Below are 20,000 nucleotides of genomic sequence, written 5' to 3'. Positions count from 1 at the left end.
ACACTTTCTTCTTCAGACACAAATTGATACTTTCTTTTCCTTTATACTGCCAATACATTTTCGAATACTTCGCACAATGGTCAAAAAAAGGAAACATAACACCAAGACAATAAACAATAATTTATTCCATCTGTCCACGTTTTTATCAAGGAAATACAAGACCTTCAATCCTAAATGAGGATATTTTACATAAATCATAGACCTACACAGATCTGTAGTAATGTAATACTATGTTGTAATTATTGTATATGGAATATTTGTTTCAAAAAGTGGCTCCAAATAGGCAATGCTTTCCTGAAATAATTTAGTCTAGGCGTTGCTCTGCCATAATGTCAGTAGCTTTCGTCCAACTAAACCTGGCTTTCCTAATTAGTAGGAGGCGCTTTCTATTATAAAATTTCGTGAGGAAAATTATCCAAAATTAGCTCGCTTTTCAGCTCCTAGCCTTCAAGGAAGATCAAACTCCTGGCCTTTGGTTTCCTAGACCAACGCTCTAGTCACTGAGTTTTGGAAGCCTTAAGATTGTTTATGTTATTTTATCTATGCGTTTTTTCGCAACTTTGTTCCAAAAGCACAGTCAGATCAGTATGGCAATTCAGCACGGTCTGTTTCACAGGCTGCCCTAATTTTGCATTGCTAAGTTTACTATACTGCTTATATGGCGTTTACTCTTGACACTGATAGCATAGTATAGTTCAGCCAAGGCATACGGACAGGTGAAGCGTGACGCAATTGTGACATCGACAAATCTACTTCTCCTTTCTCACCTCCCTTTTGCTTCCTTGTTCACTCTAATTAAGAAGGGTTATATGCAAAAGTATCCTGCTAAACCTTCGTATTTTCTTCACATTTTTTTTTTCTTTCATATACGATTATAATCAAATCTTTTTTTCTTATTTTTATATAAATTTCAGAATCAGAGGCAGACTTCCTCTTCGTACAAGCCTCCATAGCTCAGTGGCTAGAGCGCTGGTCTAGTAAACCAGAGGCCAGGAGTTCGATTCTCCTTGGAGGCATCACAATGATAAGCAAAAGTAATATAACAACATTTTATCTGTTTTGCTCTTGCTTCATACTAACACCAAAAAGGGGATCTTTCACATATTCAAATGTACGGTGTTTTCTTTGTAAGAGAAACACTACCATACTCTTTCTGCATGATAATGACTTGTTAACTAATGCTTAGTGTGATTTACCGTATATATAGTTCATGTTAAGGGGTTACTCCATTCAACCAGGATATATTGGAGGCCACAACCCTCTCAGCACCCAGCCATAGCAGTGAGGGATCACACCCACTCCAATCACTCCCTAAAGAGTTATAGACTGGTTATGTAGTAGATGCACCCCGTCTACTAAAATGGTACTTCTTGAGAAAGAAACTGAAGCAACTTGCATGAAAAGCATGTGTGTCTCAATACCTCATGTCATAAAATATTTTGACAAACGATTACAGAAATCAATCCAGTGTTCCAAATAGATTAATCAAGTAAATGCACAAAATCAAAACCTTGATTTTACACATTTCCATGAATAGCTCTATACATATTGAGTTGAACTGCACAAGTTACCAGCTTTGTGTATGGCACAATTTGTTTACCACGTACCTATTTGCCCTAACATTCGTATAAATTTCAAAGCATCAGAAGAAAAATGTTGGATATTGTACAAAATGTAAACATAAACATGTACTATTCTAAAAATAGCCCGGCCTGGTATCCTACACATTACATAAAATACATTTCATTTATTCACTGAGTGTATGGAGGTATTAATAAATGTAGGTATCCTTAATTCCTTCAAGCTGACTCCCACTGCAATTCCACTTGAGAATCATTCTTGCATAAATATAATCACCCACTCTCCTCATCCACAGGGATATTTTGATGATTGTTTATTAAAAATATAACCATTGAAATCATTATTTCCTATACTTTTTGGAAATTGAAAAGACCAAAATGATCGACCATATTCACAAAGCATTCGTAACTTTTGAAACATCAAAATCAGATGCCATGACCCCTCGAGTTGCTACTGATCTAACCTTCCCCATGAATTCTCTGTACAGGAGGAAGGCAAGGACTTGTCTGAATCTTCATAAATCAATACAAAGGGACTTAACAATTACGTTAATACAATTATCAGGCATTACCATCTATAATATTGAGGTAAAACACGACTTGAAATACAAGCATTTAACATACATCTGGACGGGAGGAAGGCAAGGATTTGTCTGACAGAAATCGAAAATGACAAACTTATTGCTTTCCCCCCAAATGAATATTTAACATTTAAACAAACAAACCACTTATATATGATTATCATAATCTATTCTATTTGTTGTTATACTAAATTTTGCCATATCGATAAGCCTTTAGAAACATTAAAATATGTAAACAAATGTTTCTTTGACGTGTGTACATCTATGAAATTCGAACCAACATACCTTTTTAAATGTCGAATAAATAACGATCTCGACATATATATATATATATATATATATATATATATATATATATATATATATATATATATATATATATGGTTGTATTTAATAGTAAGACTAGCTTGGAATGATAATTGATTTATCAAATGTTACAATATAATAATTAGACAGGCTTTTTTTCTGAAATATATTTCAACCCACTGTATAAATTGCGCATAGGCTTAGGAAGGTATTTGGAAGGGGGGGGGGATATTAGGTTCCTAAAAAAGATGTAGGCCCTTTGCGAGATTCAGCAACAGCGCCCCGGTATGGGAATAGGGGGCGAGTCCCCCGGAAGCTCCTGGATTTTAGTAGTTTTAAAGAGATAAACATTTATTTCGATATTTAACATTGTGGTTATTTCATTTCGAACAGCAGACTCGGCTGTAGCTGCCCTCTCAGTTGCAAAGGATCATCATTCTCAACAAATGGGTAATCAAGAAATTGCAGTTTGTTTATTTACACATCCTCGAAAGTTGAGGAGAGGGTGGGAAGAAACACATAAATTTTGACCGCGACACATACATTCACACACTACTAGGGTATGACAGTGCATTGTAAATTAAACCATCAATCATGAAAGGGAATGAACAGCAACAATTTTCTTCATTTGAACAACGCTAAAAGTAATCGAATGGAAACATCCTACGTCTACAGATATCTGTTGGCCAGGAATTTTTACACAACTGGAGACCGTTTCGAGATTCTGATGTGTTATGACAAGTGCATCGGTTACATATGACAGTTTTCTTTTCTACGACTCTGAAGTAATATTGACAACCTTAAATAATCATGAGAAATGTGTTGACAATAGCTATAATTTTCTGCTCCTGCTTTGTATACCATATCATATTCATGGAATTCTTTTTAGTCAACTCAGGCGTGAGGACGAGCTCGCAAAATCAAGATAAATTAACCCCTATTTTGAAGCAAAGACTTATACGTACTGTTAGATGTTCGTTGTTTTGAAGGCAAATGGTTCGGCTAGGTTCGGTTAGGTTTGTTTGCTTCACGTCTGTGTTTTCGTTCCGTTTTGTAGTTGTCCACGTAGTGTATTTTGAAGAGTGCGAATAACACATAGTGACAAACGTGAACTTAGGTGAATATTACCTGAGTGACTAGATTCGAAATCATAATTATCAGTGCAAGTACAAAAAAAATGAAATTAGGAATATCAATTCTAATGTTTACGTCACAATTAATGGCTGCGATTAAAATGATTCATAATAGTCAATAAATGCAATTTGTCCAGTTAGTTTACCAAGGGAAGATCATGCATAGATAACTTTATTCTCTCCCTCAGTACAAAGAAGATAATAATGCATAACAACAATGATACACCAATTCCATTTTTTCTCCGTGGCTTTAGTGACGTCATGTTTCCTGTCCATTGGTCTGCTGAATATCCGGAGATAATAATCTTCACGTGAACTCTTACAGTTAACCTTGCGCGTGAATAATAATGCTTGCGTGACAATAGTGAAACAGAAAATGGAGACGGCCGAAAACAGATGAAGCAGGTGTGTGTGTGCGTGTGTGTGTGTGTGTGTGTGTGTGTGTGTGTGTGTGTGTGTGTGTGTGTGTGTGTGTGTGCGTGCGTGTGTGTGTGTGTGTGTGTGTGTGTGTGTGTGTGTGTGTGTGTGTGAGAGAGAGAGAGAGGGGGGGGGGGGCAGAGAGTATGTGAGTGTATTTGAGTGCGTGTTTGCGTGCGTGAATGTAAGCCTGAGAGTGTGTGAGAGTATGCGTGAGGATATGTGAGTGTTAGTGCAGTCTGCTTAATCTATATCATTAAAATATATATATGTTATTGTTTTTCTGTGCATTTATTGTCAAATTCTATATTCATATGCATGCATGCACAAATGCATACAGACATACACGTACATGTATATATACGAAAATATATATGTAAGTATATATATGTGTGTATCTGTGTATGTACGCATGTCCATTGCTATACCTGCTTATTCATCTTTTCCAGCCACACTAGGCATACCAGTGTCATATCTTCCTCCTTCCGTAAGAACTATATATTGCTGTAACACTTCCTCCGCGATTGTTAAATAAATAGGTGAATCAAAGCTAACCTTAGACTCCTGTACAAGATGATAGACAGACTCCCTGTGGTGAGCCAAGGAGCAGCCATCTTTGCTCTTCAACAAAGGTATCAAGATGTTTTGTCTGACTTACACCCTAAGCTTACCTTTCACCATTACTCTCTTGGGTCCCTTCACCCGAGCTCTTACGGCTTTTGTGTGTGTGTGTGTGTGTGTGTGTGTGTGTGTGTGTGTGTGTGTGTGTGTGTGTGTGTGTGTGTGTGTGTGTGTGTGTGTGTGTGTGTGTGTGTGTGTCCTGTCTTCCTTATAAGCTGTCTTGTTCATAATGTTCTTCCTATTCAGTATTGATACTCAGAGAACGAAAGAAATCGACCCCAAACATTTACTCTCATGACGTAAGCGAAAACGATACAACTTGACCTCTCGCCATTTACTTCCTGGAAAAAGAAAAGGATGTGAGTCACCAATACAGAACATATCGGTCAGAGATGATACATTATCTTGTACAGTTGTTTCGATTTCACTGTGAACGTGACCCTAGCGAAAGCACGGGTTGTACTCGGACAATGACGTCACAGCCACGCCACTTCCTCTCGTCTACTCGGTCGCCAACTTACAAAATAATGAAATTGTCTTCAGTAAAGAGGTATGTTCTGGTTTTTGAGAAGACTGTAGTAATAACTTTGTGCTTCATTTATCTTTATTAAATGTAGAAAGTTGTCGAATTCCGCATGAAAGTGTAAAATGGTGAATTTGCGCGTTTATATTTGGTTGTTATCTCCAGCGTTACCAATGCATAGGCGGGCGCGCCGGCGTGGCCACTCAGGTTTGGTGTGTCTCGTGCTGTTATTCTTTTCAAAAGGATTCTTATCTCTCTCCATTGTCAACATTCTTTGGGTCAGCTTTATGCCTACTTTAGATAACTGATTAAAACACCTCTTCTTTTGCAAAACACAGCTTTTTCATATACATATATACCCACAATCTTACGAAAACACCAAAATTTAAGTTTCACTCGCTACATATAATCTTATCATCCTCAAAGGTTTCGTCGTCGCTAAAATGCGAGAAGGAAGAGATAGTAACGGTCATACCCCGATAACGCGATTTTCTTATCAGCTCGTAGACATTTAACAAGAATTTGAAGCTTGTCAGTCAGGTACCGCAGACAAGATCTATATCAGTGAACCACGTGTGACCTCTTGTGTATTTATCACAAGTATGGATTTGTATGTTTGTAAAAATCATCCATCTTGTAAATCGTTTATATTTACAGTATATTGAGATCAGCACATTCCTTATCATTTCGTATGTGTTGGTAAAAGTTATTTTTCTGTAGATGTTAATTGTGGGATTTTTAATTGTTAACCGCTAACTATGTAGGCCAATGTTTTTGTTTTGCAGTTCAAAGTGATCCAATTGAGTGATGTGAAATGTAATGTGTGTGTGTGTGTATATATAAATTGTTGTATTTTGTGCTGAGAAGAAAACGCTAATAAACTCCATGACTGCTAACGATTATGACACTACTGTGCAAAAAAGATATGCTCTTGAAACCTATAGCTGTGTGTGTGTGTTATTGTATGTGTGCGTGCGTGTGTGCATTTATAGGTTTGGAAGGGGGGGGGGGAGGCGTGTGTGCATACAGGTGTGTGGGGGGGGGGGGTTGCGTACATGCATGCGTGTGTGTGTGCGTGCGCGCGTGTGGGTGTGTGTGTGTGTGTGTGTGTGTGTGTGTGTGTGTGTGTGTGTGTGTGTGTGTGTGTGTGTGTGTGTGTGTGTGTGTGTGTGTGTGTGTGTGTGTGTGTGTGTGCGCGTGTGTGTGTGTGTGTGTGTGTGTGTGTGTGTGTGTGTGTGTGTGTGTGTGTGTGTGTGTGTGTGTGTGTGTGTGTCTGAATGAAATCAAAAGCAAAATCTAGCCCTACATCATACTGAAGACAAAATATAAATCTCAATCAAATTAAAATTAAAATAAAAACGAAATCCTGTACGATAACTGTCGGCATTCACACGACGCGTGAATCCGCCGCGTTCTCCTATCTGGTAAACACAAATCAGCTGATCACAGAGTTAGCAACAGTGTGGGTCACATGCCTGTGGAGGTCGGTTTGTGTTGTGGGATTAGGTTTTATTATTTTTTAAATGTTTGTTTAGTGTGTTTTGATAATGGTTTTAAGTTACGTTGATTAGAGTTAGGGATGTGTTTTGATCGTCCTTGTGATAAGACATGGAGAAAAGGTTAGAGGGCCTCTTTCACTCGTGCAAAAAACACAATAGAAAGTAAAAGTGTTATGAATGTTTTCTTTTTCGTGATATTTGTAGCCTTTCTTGTGCATTTCTGAAAATAAGAATAAAAGTGGAAATCGAGGTTATTTAGCTTTAAAAAAGAAATTGAAAATATCGGTGTGAAATGCGACAAAACTCATACCCATTGATACCCGCTGGTTATTCCACGCTGACACGTTGCCTGCGGTTCCAGTTACAGAACCCATGTCATGTTTCGACAGCCGTCAGAAGGGTTAGGTTTTCGTTAGTCTTTGTGTAAGTGCGATGATATGGAACAATATAAGAGACCCCATTCATTCAGTGAATATATTTTCCGTGAAGGTTACATAGGTTTTACCTATTGGAAAACTGGTAATTATAGGTTATGCTAGCTGTTGGTTTTCCTACTGCTTTGTATATTTAACCAAATGCTGCTGGGAAAATGTGATATTCATTGTTTTGTTTTGTTTATTTTGTGTGTGTGTGTGTGTGTATCTACACATAGATGGTGCTACAAGTGCTCAGGTACCTAGGATCCTGCTTGACCTCACCTGGTATAACCTTTCCTGGAGTTATGGGGATCTTTTTTTCTTCTTTTTATAATTTTATTGTCAATGCTGTTTCTATTATTACTGACATTACAAATGATAATGTGTTATTGATACTACTAAAAGTAATATAAGATAAAATAAAATATTTTTAAAAATCAAGGAAAAGGCTAAACAGGTGAGATAGGTAGGATCCGCAATTGACTCCTTAGTGACTAACCACTAGTGGAACAAATTGTGTAGATACAGTTGATAAACTAAATTCACAGTGAGCTTGGCATGTATGTGTGTGCCATTTTCAGCAGCACTGGGTCAAATAGTCATATCCTTTTTAAAGCAGAAGACAATAGGTACTTCTTGTAAGTATATGGAAAGTGAAACTGTTTTAATAGAATAGGTTTACAGAAAAATATTAACATCTGTCATAGTAACATGATCTAGTTGTAAGCATTGTAATTTATTTGAGGAGAGCTTGATAAACTTGTGAGCAGAAAGTGGATTTGATAGATGTGTACATCATTTCATTTGTATATGTAAAAATAATGGTATTTCATATGTTGATAACAGCCAGTTACGTGTTGTGTTACATTTTAAATTACCAATTGATTACATTTTGTACAAATTTTGTGTGCTGGTGTGCTTCAAATAATCAGATCCATCTGTAGTGATGCAGATACCAGGTTTCACTAGTGAGTGATGGCATGATGTGTGTCTAGGCATATTAGCTGTATGTGATAGGATGCTGGGGCTGTGATCCCTAAATTTTTATGTCCTATCTGCCAGTAAGCAAAGCGATGGAGTCCTTTGGATTGATGAAGCAGGATTACATTCCTATAGAAATTATTTATTAATTTCTGCCCCCCAACACCCCTTGGGAAACATGGCAAGATAGAGTTGAAAATCAGGAGTGATACATATATTCATCCTTAAATTATCAACCTCTTCTCTAATCTAAGTTAAAGTTATTTCTTGTGTGCTGAAGCTTAGAAAAAAGAATTTTTGATCACCTAAGGTATACGTTAAGATTTGCTATTAATCATTCTAGCGTGCTACTAGAGAAAAATTATGTTTCTAACACACCTCTTTTCTTTAGGTGTAACATTCAAAAACCACCATGGAAAACGGTGAAATAAACATAGTGGTGGAAGAACCTAGGGAGGAGGAGGAGGGAGAGGGAAAGAACGAGGCAACAAATGAAGAAACAGAAGAGGAACAAGGGATAGAACCAAGAGAACGGGAAATTTCCCAGCTTAGTCCCAGAGACAGAAACACTTTGTCTTCATCACCGCATAGTTTTAATGAACGCACTCCTCTCTTGGGTGTGTCAGCTCCTCAGGGAGGGTAATGTCTAAATTTTATTTTTTTTCATTAATATTTTCGGCTCGGATGTCTATCTGTAATTACATACCCAAACTAAAGTTTATTAGTATCCTTTTTTTTTGCATATTAGTTATTAGAAATCTGTACTAGGAGATTATAAGATGTTTGTGCTCAGATAATTAATAATAGTAATCATAACAATAATGATAATGATAATAACTATAATACTAATATGAAATGTTAATCCTCTTTTACTGTACATCAAAGAAACTGAAAATATCTTTAGTGATAGAATGGTATGTTTGATATTATTTCCATATGTTTCTTCTCAGATTGTACTCAAGCTCATGGTCCACAACTGTTGGACCTTCTCCATATACTTCTGACAACAAACCAAAGAGGCAAGTAAAGTCGTCATGAATGGATTTGATCTCTTGGGGGCAGGGGAAAGTGCTTTTAATTCGTCTAATTTTTTTGTTTTAGTTTATTTTTTGTTGTATCAGTATGCTTGATTAAGATTTTCATTTCAGACGACCATTTCATCGCCCATCCGTAGGAAGTATGGCCAGTGAGGTAACCAGTCCTGAACGGAGAGAGAGCGAAAACTTAGATAGACAACTATATACTCGTTACCGTTATTACTCACGGTTAAGAGCTTCAGTCCAAGCGAGTGAACATGCCTTGGTAATATGTTGTTGTTTGTTTGTTTGTTTTTATAAGGAATTTTTTGCTTCTATGATGTTCTCTTTATTTTCTATATTTTCATACACTGATTTGTGTATGGTTAGATATTCTGCATGAAAGTAAAATCCTGTTTTTATTTATTTGTTTGAATGTATATTTATTTATTTGCCTTTAAATTTATTTATTTATTTATATTTTGAGGTGTAAGGCATACCCACTAATCTCAAGATTTAGATATGAGTTGGCAAGGAATACAGTAAGGCTAGATTGTAAAGAGTAGCAATAATTAAAGATGAGAAAGTGCTGTTAGAGTGCTAATTAGGCTCTTCACAAGGTAAAGCACAATATATGAGCTTCTTGCTGGATAGCATCTATTCTTCTTGACCAGACATAGCACCAAGCCCATATGCCAGATGGGATATGGGCATGGTCAGCTGATGTGTTATGGATGCTAAACAATTGCTCCCTTGTTTGGCCCTGTCTGTCAACAGTAAGGAGTTACAGGCATCCAATTTATGCATAAACTCGATTTATATTTTCCCACTGAAAGATCTTTGGCTGCATTCTGTAGCCAAAATTGTAGACTTCAGGTAAAACAAGTGTTTCCTGTAATTTGTTACTCAGGTGTTATGTGCATGATTTGTGGCACAGGTAAAAGCCATTGTCATAGAGTGAAGATGCTGCACTGAATAGACATATCAGGTTTATGTTTGAACAATAATTTTGTGAGTAGTTTAGATTAAATACTAGTGAATAGTGCTATGATATATCCACTGAAAAAGAAGAGAGAGATATGCCACTGTAAATTATCTCATATATATTTAAACCTACCCCTAAATTGATGTAACTTTTCATATCCAGGAAGAAATGAAACAATGACACTAGAAATGATATTGAAATAAATGAAGGACTTGCTAACTTTTTTTGTGTGTGTGGTGAGAGTACCAGTGTTTGATAAGCTCATATATTTCGCTTTAGAAACCCAAATTCAACAAAGTGAAAACATTGCTACTGATACAAATTTGATTCCTGAGCTTTAAGAATAGGTTAGTGTCATATATACCAAGACTTAATCAAAGAGATGAAATAAAAAAGGAAGGACAATCTCAATGCTTCACTTACATATCCATTTCACAATTTTTCTATAAGTCATATGGTTGATATTGTGTGTCTAATACAGGTGATTCCAGACCATATTGTCCCTCCGGAGTTATTCTTGCCATATATACCTGGACATGTGAGAGATGCTGATGGGAAGCAATCATCATATATCACAATGTAAGGCTTCATTTCTGTTTTGAAATTTCTCAAGATTGATGATAGATATTGGAATAGAGAAGAAAAAAATCTGACTGGGCTAGAGGAGATTTATATTGTATCTAGATATGTAATTGCTTATGTAGCTACCCTCCCTAAGAAGGACTGAAAACCACTCAGTGACATAAACTAATAACAGGATTATCAAAATACAATCTTTTACTAACTTTAGAGAAATCATCTATATGTATAGTGTAGAGCTATTAAGGATCTTATACAATATTTCCTGTAGTTAGTATTGTTTGGTGTTTCTGCTTCTTTCTCTCTAGTTGTTACCTTTTCTGAGTGGATTTGAATCGTTGTTCGGGGAAATTGTTACACATCAGTAACATTAGTGCATTATTCTTATCCTACACATTATAACTCCTTCATCACGTAAGCAGAGTGAAACTGATATTATATAGGATACACTAACATATATTGAAGGGAATTGAAAGTATATTATTTCCAGCATTGCCATTTGGAACACAATGATGGGGACCTCACTCATGACAATGCCATGGGCCTTTGGGCAAGCAGGCTTTGTGGGTGGCATAATCATCATGCTGGGAATGGCTGGGATTGCACTGTACACTGCCATTCGCTTGCTTACATTGCAGAAGACTATGGGTGAGCATGTTGTATCCATGTACTTTATTTTATTTATTTTTATTTTTTTCTTCCTTTCTTTCTTTCTTTCTTTTTTACTTTTTATTAACACTATACTGATAAGGCATTTGGAAAAATAAATTTAGATTACGACATTCAGAACTAGATGATGTAATGTACCCATCATGATAAAAGAAATAAGAGAAAAAATTTACGTTTTGATATGGTTATTATCATCATGATTCTTATTATTTCTTTTATGATTAAATTTTACAATCTTCCAGTTGGTTTCACAGTAGTGGCAGTTGTTTTGAGCTGATAAAATTTTGCATTAATTATATCCTCAACCTGTAACTCCATCCTGCCAATTTGTTCCCACAGGCTTAGAAGGCCCCTCTCTAGAACTCAGCCGTCTCTGCTGGCAGCTTCTAGGAGGAACGCTAGGCAGACTAACGGAAGGCCTAACCGTCACTTTCTCCGTAATAACTTTGGTGGGAGCTCAGGTTGTGTACTGGGTTCTTATGTCAAATTTCCTCTTTAACACTGGAGAGGTGATATATGGTAAGTTACCTTTCTTAATCTTTTATTGTGTACATATTTGTCTGAATTTGTGCTGTGCAGGGGAACATGAGGAAATATGTTTATATGTATATATTTATAGGATTTGTGCACATATATGTCTGTATTTGTGATGTAATGGGTAACATGGGGAAATGTGTCTATATGTATGTATATATTTATTGGATTTTTAAAAAAATTCCTTCTGATATTAGTATCTATGATTTCAGATACAATCCATGGTGAGATCCACAATGACTCATCCAGTGCAGTGCTTTGCCCGCCCAACATTACCAATGATGAAAACATTAAAGGCCCAGAACCCAGTGAGTTCCACAAATGGTGGCAACAAGACCTGACTGTGCCATTGTACTTACTCGTTCCCTTCGTCTTTGTGCTGAACCTTCGAGATGCCAAGATCTTCACCTATTTCAACTCTTTAGGTAATTTAAACTATTAATTGGTTGGAAATTATGTGTTTCTGGTATGTGGTACAGAGAAATCTGATTCTCAAATTTTGAAGTTTAATATTTAAAGATGGTTTCATTTTTCATTTGCAGGTGCCATCTCTGTGTTAGTCATGTACCTGTTTGTAATCAGTAAAGCTGCAACGTGGGGAATTAACATTAATTTTACTGATGTCACCAGTGATTTTTATGTGCCCCTGTTCAAGGTAAGAATTTGTGTATTCAAAATAAAGATTTCCATTAGTGTTGATTACCAATTGTGTTTGCTTTTATCTCTTACTTATTCTGAAATAAACTTTTCACTGACAGTTTTAGCTGTTTTCTCCTGAATAAAAGATTGAAAATGATATGTTAATCTATTGCATTGGGGATTGCACACAAACCCCTGGTGAAGTGCATAGAGACCAAGTCCTCACATGCTAGTCCAACCTATCTCACTTGTTTACCCTTTTCCTTGAATTTTGGAAATACTCTTTCTTATTTTATATTTGTATGAATGTTGTTAATAGCATTATAATAATTGTAATGTCAATGATAACAATATCAACATTTATATTAATAGCATAAGAAAAAAAGAAAAAAATCATAAACACTCAAGTTGAAACCAGGCGAGGTCATATACATGTACTAATTGACTCCTTGTGAACACATGTGGAATTAAAAACAACGCTACAGTGAACATAAATCTTCTGGGTGGCATACTGTATATTGTACAAAATTTTGATGGTTTAATTTTCTCTCTTACATACATCAAAGCAATTTTGAAATGACATGAGTTAAATGCTCCAATGTATTAGTCTCTTTTGCAATATAATTCATATTTTTTTCATTGCCTTGTACTCCTAGTGCAGCATCTCAGTGTCAGTAGATTTTTCTCTTTATTTATATGATTATCACAGCCCTTTCTTGTTTATTTTCTCGAGAAGGAAATAAAAAGTGTCTTGTATTTTTTACTTTGCAGAGCTCATTCATGTGTCTGACCGGAACATTATCACTTGCTTACTTCATTCATAACTGTGTTGTTACTATCATGCAAGGTAACAGACACCAGGAAAACAATGTAAGTGGGAAATATGTCTTTATGTTACAGTTTTGTTTTTGTGTTAGTTTTAGAGGATAATTGGATTAATCCTGTTTTCCTGGAGTATTTTTTTTTTTTCCTGTATTCATTTTTAAATCGATTTCTTTGTCTTAGTGGCATAAGATTAGTATCTCACCTTTATATTACGTAAATTAATTAATGACCAGTATTGCATTTTATTTTAAGATAGTGAAAGAAAATTCATTTGTTTGATAGTTTCAATAAAAAAAGTATTTAGGCTCATTCCACACAGAGCAATTGAGAAAGATGGAAATGAGACTTGACAATTATGTGACAAAAACATTTTTATTATCAGTAACATTACATTTGAAGAAGTCTGACAAAAGGATTCACACATTGAAATAGAAGAGATTCATTGAATTACTAAAAATTATATAGTCAGTGTGAAGATATATTGCTGTAGTTCATTCACTCAAGTTCACTGAGGTTCAAGTCAGATATCTTAATACCTTTACATAATTACAGGTTCGCGACCTGAGTATTGCCTACATCCTCGTAGCTCTGACATACATTCCAATTGGTGTTCTCTTCTACTCTGCATTCCCCATGCCTAAGTATTGTGTAGTTGATGTAAGTTCTTTGAGTAACTTGCAGTTACTTCTTTAATCTTCTTATAGAATGTTCAGAATTGATACTGTATATAAATGTTTATAACTGTCTGTGTATATTTATATTTTTTTTCTTTCTTTCTTTTTTTCTTTCTTTTTACATTGATTTTATTTTCTTCATGTGTAATTTTCTAGTTTAGAAGCAGGCAGTTAGGGCAACACTTTCTGCAGTGTCTTTGCATGAAATTAAAATCTATGATGTAGAGGTGCTCTTCATATTAATGTATTTAATTAAGCCTTTATATTGCCTAATAATATAGTATAGAAAGGTAATTTGTTAAAAAAATATCCTTTTAAGGTCAGATTTGTACTGCAGTAACAGCAGAACTATCTTTACAAATACCTTATATTTTTCCGTATCCTCTTTCAGAATTTCTTGGACAACTTTCCCCCACATGACGTGGTTCTGGCTGTTGTGCGTGGCTTCCTGTTCTTCCAGATCTTGACTGTGTATCCCTTGTTAGGGTTCTTTATCCGAAATCAGCTGTTCACATACTTCATGGGACCATCATATGAGTACAGGCTTTGGCAGGTGTTCTTACTAAACACATGTCTTCTGACAATGTCTGTGTTGGTGGCTATCTTCTACCCAAATATTGGATTCATTATCAGGTAGGTTTTTCTTTTTTATATCCCTTCATTCATTCAATCTAAAGTTTTCCTTTTTTTCTTTCTTTCTTTCTCACTCTCTAATATTTTTCCAGCTCAATTATCATAGATTATATGTTTGCATTTATTGTTTGTGGAGTTCTTTGTGTCCCATTCTTCCATTGTTCAATGTGCCAAAGAAAGTTGACATGCTTAGCCATAAGTGGTCCCCCTTTTCTGTAAACCTTCTGTCCTGGACTCTTTGTGCTGGAAATTTTATCGACTTTGTGCTGGGATCGGATGATATACTTGCCATATCTGCTGTTATTTTAATTTGGTGTTTGTCTGTACACATAGATGACTACAAGTACTTAGTTGCCAAGGAGTCAGGTACTACTAGGCCTACTTGTTTCAGGACTTGTTTATTCATTTCCTTGATTTTTGGAAAGATTATTTTTCTATTGCAATTAGCATTTTGATAACATTATTAATTCATAAGGCCAATAATAATAATGACTATATTTTAGTGGTATTATAAAACAAAAGAATAGAAAAATAAGGAATAGGGAAATCAGGTATGTTGAGCTCTTAATTGATTCTTTAGTAATTAGTGCATAACTTATTCAGTATCCAAGGCATAGTTTCAAATGATAGTGTAGATGTACTCTCATAACTAATGCATGAGGGAGGTAAATTTACAATGAATGCATTTTTTTGTGTATACAGACAATCTTGATTAACCATCCCCCCTTATCCTCATAAAATGTCTATCCTCAAAGTAGAAAAATAAAGATAAAATCCAATCATGCCTTGAACCTGGGTCATCACAGCTATACAACTGTCTTATGAAGAAGATATATCTTTTAGAAAAAAAAAATATATATATATAGCTATTTGTTATATATCTTGTAATTTGAAGTTACCAATTTTCATTTTTATCTTTTCTACATGAAGTTGTTGGTAGTTACAAGTGAGGGGAATATTTGCCTGTTTTTCTTACCAGGCACTTCTTAAACCGTCAAAGCTTAAAAGGAAAAAAAAGTTATCATTATAAAATTGTATATGATATTGGCATTCAGAAATACCAGCATTTCTCTGTATTATGTAAAGCTAAATTATAAATTGATAGCATTTCACACAGTAGCATTGCATTTTTGATAAAAGTTGGAAGCAAATTTCCAGGTAGATCAATATTAGTTAATTTTAGACATGATAATATAAAATGTGAAAAGAGAGGCATATCCTAATTATCTTGAACCTCCATTTCATTACCATGTAACTCCTGAAGAAGTATTTGAATTCTTTTACTATCCCTTAATTATTGCAATATTTCCAGGTCAAGGCTTTTTCACTGAAATGCCTCTTTCTTTCCACAGATGGGTTGGTGCAATATCTGGCTTAGCTTATATCTTCATGTTGCCATGCGCGACGTACATGTATGCTCTCTACACGCAAGACAAGCTCCAGTGGTATCATTGCATAATTCACTTTGCAATTATTTTTATTGGCATTGGCAATTTCATATCCCAATTTTTACTGGGTTAATTAAGACTTGATTCTGTTTCAATAATTTTGTTTTTTTATTTTTGTAGTGTTGTTTGTTTGTTATTAGTTATTATTATCATTATTATTATTATTATTATTGTTATTATTATTATTATTATTATTATTATTATTATTATTATTATTATTATTATTATCATTATCATCATTACTGTTATATTTCAGGTCTTTCTTATCATTTGTATCTGTACTGTGGTAATTCAGATACTGTGAACTTATAATGCCCAAAACATTTTTCTAGGCAAAGTATGGATGAACTGTACATTTCAGAGGATTCTGAGCAGATGTTTAATGTGATGTTTTAACTAGAGAAGTGAACTGTTTTTGTCACCAGCTAGGAGTGGTTGGGGAGTGATGGCTGGTTCAACACTCTTTGTCTTTGCAAATACCAACAGGTCAGGAGGAGTAGAAATAGGATTCAAAGGCTTCATCTACCCTAGGATATAGTCATGCCCTTCCCTGGGCATAGGAATCTAAAGCTACCACTATTGCCACAAATGGCACAGACACGAGGCTAGAGCCATGGTTTTGGCAGTGTTTGCAGTTAGTTATCAATGATTACCTGTAAATCATGATGTAAGAATTTGCACAGAATTGTAAGACATGTAATAGCTTAGCAAAATTTAAGTGAAGTCCATATATTGTTATGTTTGACAAACAAGTTGCAGATATCTTAATCTGAAGGCTAGGTAAACAGTAATGGTGGTAACTATGTAGGAATCTGAGTCTTGCCTTAGTATTTGTAAAACGCAGATAACGGTGGCACCACGTGCGGGCACTTCCTTGCCACCACAAAGATTTTCATGATTGTGCTTTAGGTTGTAATTACCCGTGGAGATAAATTGCTATGGAACTTTATATTCAGGGTTTATATATTAGCATAAGGATCAGTGCATCAAGATCAGATGATTTTTTTCTCCATGCTTGTTTGAATTGAGTGAGAAAAACAAATCTTTAAAAGTGTATCCCATAAGTGATGTAGTTGAATTTACTATGGTAGAGATGCATAAGTGATCAATCAGAACTGCACTGTAGGTTGTAATGGGGGAAGCTTGGAAGAAAGGATGTTTGTTCCTGTATTAAGGATGACATTGTCATTTATGTATCCACAAATATGAGTGGCAATGCAAAGAAAGTAAATTTAATTGACTTAATTTTTATTTGCAGTGGCTATTTAAATAGTATGAATACTTGTAAAGTTAACATTGTGCATCTTGCAGTGCTCATGTGTAAATGACAAGACGTGACAGGATAGCATGTCATTCTATATACTCTATACTGTTGCGCTGAGAAGAAGCAGAGCCTTATCCAATAGTATATAAAAGTGTCCAACATCCCCTGTAGTGATGGTAGAGAGATGACATTATAATATTTTATTTTAACTTTTAGAATGAAAAAGATTATCATAACAAGATGAAGAGGTACTCCCTGCTTCTAGTCAGTCATATATTATAATAGTCACAAACTAAGAATAGCAATCACTTGAAATTATATTTGGCCTTGTTGTTATAGATATTAGTGTATATTTATACAGATTTTTATTTTTATGTAATGTGTACCATGGGTGCATCAATTATACTTCTTTGTAACAATTTCAGATATTTGTAATACACTAAAAAGTGATACAAAAACCTTCCAAGAATATTGATGTTATCCACTAAAAAGTTTTTAAAAATTTTGTGAATATTAGCAGTCGAGGGTTTACCATATTCTTTTCATTTTTTTTATATATCTGAGCAGTATCCAAAGAAATTCCATAAGCTATTATTCAGATAGTATTAGGTGTTGTGATTAGATTACTACATTTTGATATTTATATATATGTATATATATGAATGTATTGCTAAATCTATCAGTTTTTTTTCTTTTCTTTTCTTTTCTTTTCTTTTCTTTTCTTTGAACTCTGCCTATCATTTGAATGGTAAGGTTAAGAATACTTCAGATCAAAAATATTTTTATATATATCTAAGGAGAAAAGTTGTCTTGGATCAAGTGCTCAAAGTATTATCCCTGTTGTACTTCACATAGGTTCTGTACCTTAATTAAGAGGAGAGACATATGGCAGATAAGTGTGAATGGCACCTGTGAACTCAGTGGTATAATGTAGTAACATGTCCAACAACACAAGCATTTAAGTAGTCAGTGTCGCTGTAGTATTTAATGGAGAATTCATGCAGTACCATAGTAAACTTTCTCAGCGATTTTTATATAATGGTTTCTTTTGGTTCATTATACAATACTTTCATATTATAAATGTAGGCTTTGTTTTTACTATGCAAAAAAAGTATGTCTTATTAGGTATCCCTAGCCTGAAAGTTTTCTTCATTAATGTTTCCGAGTATTTTAACATTCAGTGAATATCTATAGCAGTTTGATACCTGTAAAAGTATTTTTAAAAAACGTGAATTTTTTTTTCATTTGAATTGATCTTGATAATTTATTGAAAGTGAATATTTTGCCCTTTCAACACTGATGATTAATCTATGATAGTAAATTTGATTTATGGTCCGCTGTAGAAAGGAATTATTGACTGACATAATGAAAATTTTGTAATTTGAAGAGGTGATGATACATTCTCACACATGTTATTTGTATTGACCATGTAAACAATGTGAGCATTAGATATATAGAAAAGTACTGTATCCTTTATTTTTTGCATGATAGCTGTATGTTCCATCCCAGTATGATACAGGAATCTCAAATTTTATTTATAAAATATGTGATTTAGAAGGCTGTTTTGTGTAAGTAGATTTAAGAGAAGATGAAATGTGATTTTGTGCCTTTATGTTATATGTAAATCAGGAAATCTTGAATCTTGGTATACGTCAAAAGAAATATATATATACATAAATATATATGTATATATGTAACAAGTAGAGAATTCTTGTGCCGGGGATACAGATTCAATTTTTATCAATCTAATGTATCTTTTTCCCAGTAAATGTGCTGTAATTGATGATAATCTTGCATAATATATGTTGCACTGCTGTCCACCATATCCATTGTAAAAGCTTCAAAGGAAATAAGTGGCCTTGTGTTGCAAGTGATTGTGTGGTAATTGTGATATATCAAATATTGTAGAATTACTTTACAACTGAAGTAGACAATTGATGTACACAAAAATAGACTCAAATTCAGGACAGGGAATTATCTTGATTTGAAAAGATATTCAGTTAGTTTTTGTTCAGTTGATTTTTTTTCATATGAAGCACAACTTTTCATTTACAATAATTTGATTATTTAGACAATAGACAGAACACCCTATATAAATGTGGAGGATTTGTTTCTTACTTGTTTAAAGTGGTGTCCATTTTCACTTTATGTAATAATACATTTATGGTATTTATTTGTTAATCTAAGAATTTTAGGTTCAGAGGACCTATGTCTCTTGAGTCCTTGTTTTAATAACATAAGCCAAGAGAAAAGTTGGATAGTAATTGATAAGTGTTGTAGGTACTCATGCCAGTCTATTTAGAAGTACGAGATTTATGCATGTTTAGAGTAGCTTTTGATGAAGTGAGAATAACTATAGGTCCATGATCATGCAATTTATTGCTTGCCTTTATTCTGTTCTATATTTTTGCAACAGATAATGGGTATTAGGACAGGAATACCGCATACTCATTAAACCCAATGTAATATTAAATGTAGCTGCAGCACTGATAAGATACAGGAATGTTGAGAGTATGCATTTGCATATCTAACACCATGAGTTACAATAAATGTACTCTTTTTATGTCATCCTGTCACCAAGAATTTTTATAGATTTATGAATGTATTAGCAGTACAGTATTTCTTGAATGGTATTCATCCTGACAAATGTAGAAAAGGTATGAATGAGAATAGATAT

At 34.5% G+C, this 20,000-nt stretch overlaps 1 protein-coding gene and 1 non-coding gene across 5 annotated transcripts in view; both read left to right on the top strand.

Moving 5' to 3' along the window:
* Nucleotides 1–943: 943 nt before the first annotated feature.
* On the top strand, nt 944–1,016 carry TRNAT-AGU (transfer RNA threonine (anticodon AGU)). The gene has a single exon. It is a non-coding gene; the product is annotated as a tRNA-Thr (tRNA).
* Nucleotides 1,017–3,958: 2,942 nt separating this feature from the next.
* The window catches only part of LOC113810360 (neutral amino acid transporter 9), a 16,712-nt gene continuing 670 nt past the window's right edge, over nt 3,959–20,000 (top strand). The window contains exons 1-14 of one of the 4 annotated variants that reach the window (XM_070132805.1): nt 3,959–4,005; nt 4,885–5,188; nt 8,449–8,696; nt 9,008–9,076; nt 9,206–9,359; nt 10,540–10,637; nt 11,128–11,285; nt 11,646–11,825; nt 12,053–12,265; nt 12,383–12,495; nt 13,251–13,349; nt 13,857–13,961; nt 14,370–14,611; nt 15,964–20,000. The exon at nt 15,964–20,000 is cut by the window's right edge and continues 670 nt beyond it. In XM_070132805.1, the coding sequence (XP_069988906.1) occupies nt 8,470–8,696; nt 9,008–9,076; nt 9,206–9,359; nt 10,540–10,637; nt 11,128–11,285; nt 11,646–11,825; nt 12,053–12,265; nt 12,383–12,495; nt 13,251–13,349; nt 13,857–13,961; nt 14,370–14,611; nt 15,964–16,132 (1,827 nt within the window). In that variant the 5' untranslated portion in view covers nt 3,959–4,005; nt 4,885–5,188; nt 8,449–8,469 and the 3' untranslated portion in view covers nt 16,133–20,000. Of the gene's footprint in view, nt 4,006–4,850; nt 5,189–5,354; nt 5,374–6,536; nt 6,645–8,448; nt 8,697–9,007; nt 9,077–9,205; nt 9,360–10,539; nt 10,638–11,127; nt 11,286–11,645; nt 11,826–12,052; nt 12,266–12,382; nt 12,496–13,250; nt 13,350–13,856; nt 13,962–14,369; nt 14,612–15,963 lie in introns of those variants that run through there. The other 3 variants (XM_027362046.2, XM_070132806.1, XM_027362045.2) reach the window with 3 other exon arrangements.

The sequence above is a fragment of the Penaeus vannamei genome, chromosome 18, assembly GCF_042767895.1.
Source record: "Penaeus vannamei isolate JL-2024 chromosome 18, ASM4276789v1, whole genome shotgun sequence".
NCBI lineage: Eukaryota > Metazoa > Arthropoda > Malacostraca > Decapoda > Penaeidae > Penaeus > Penaeus vannamei.
This window is presented reverse-complemented; position numbering and strand designations above follow the sequence as displayed.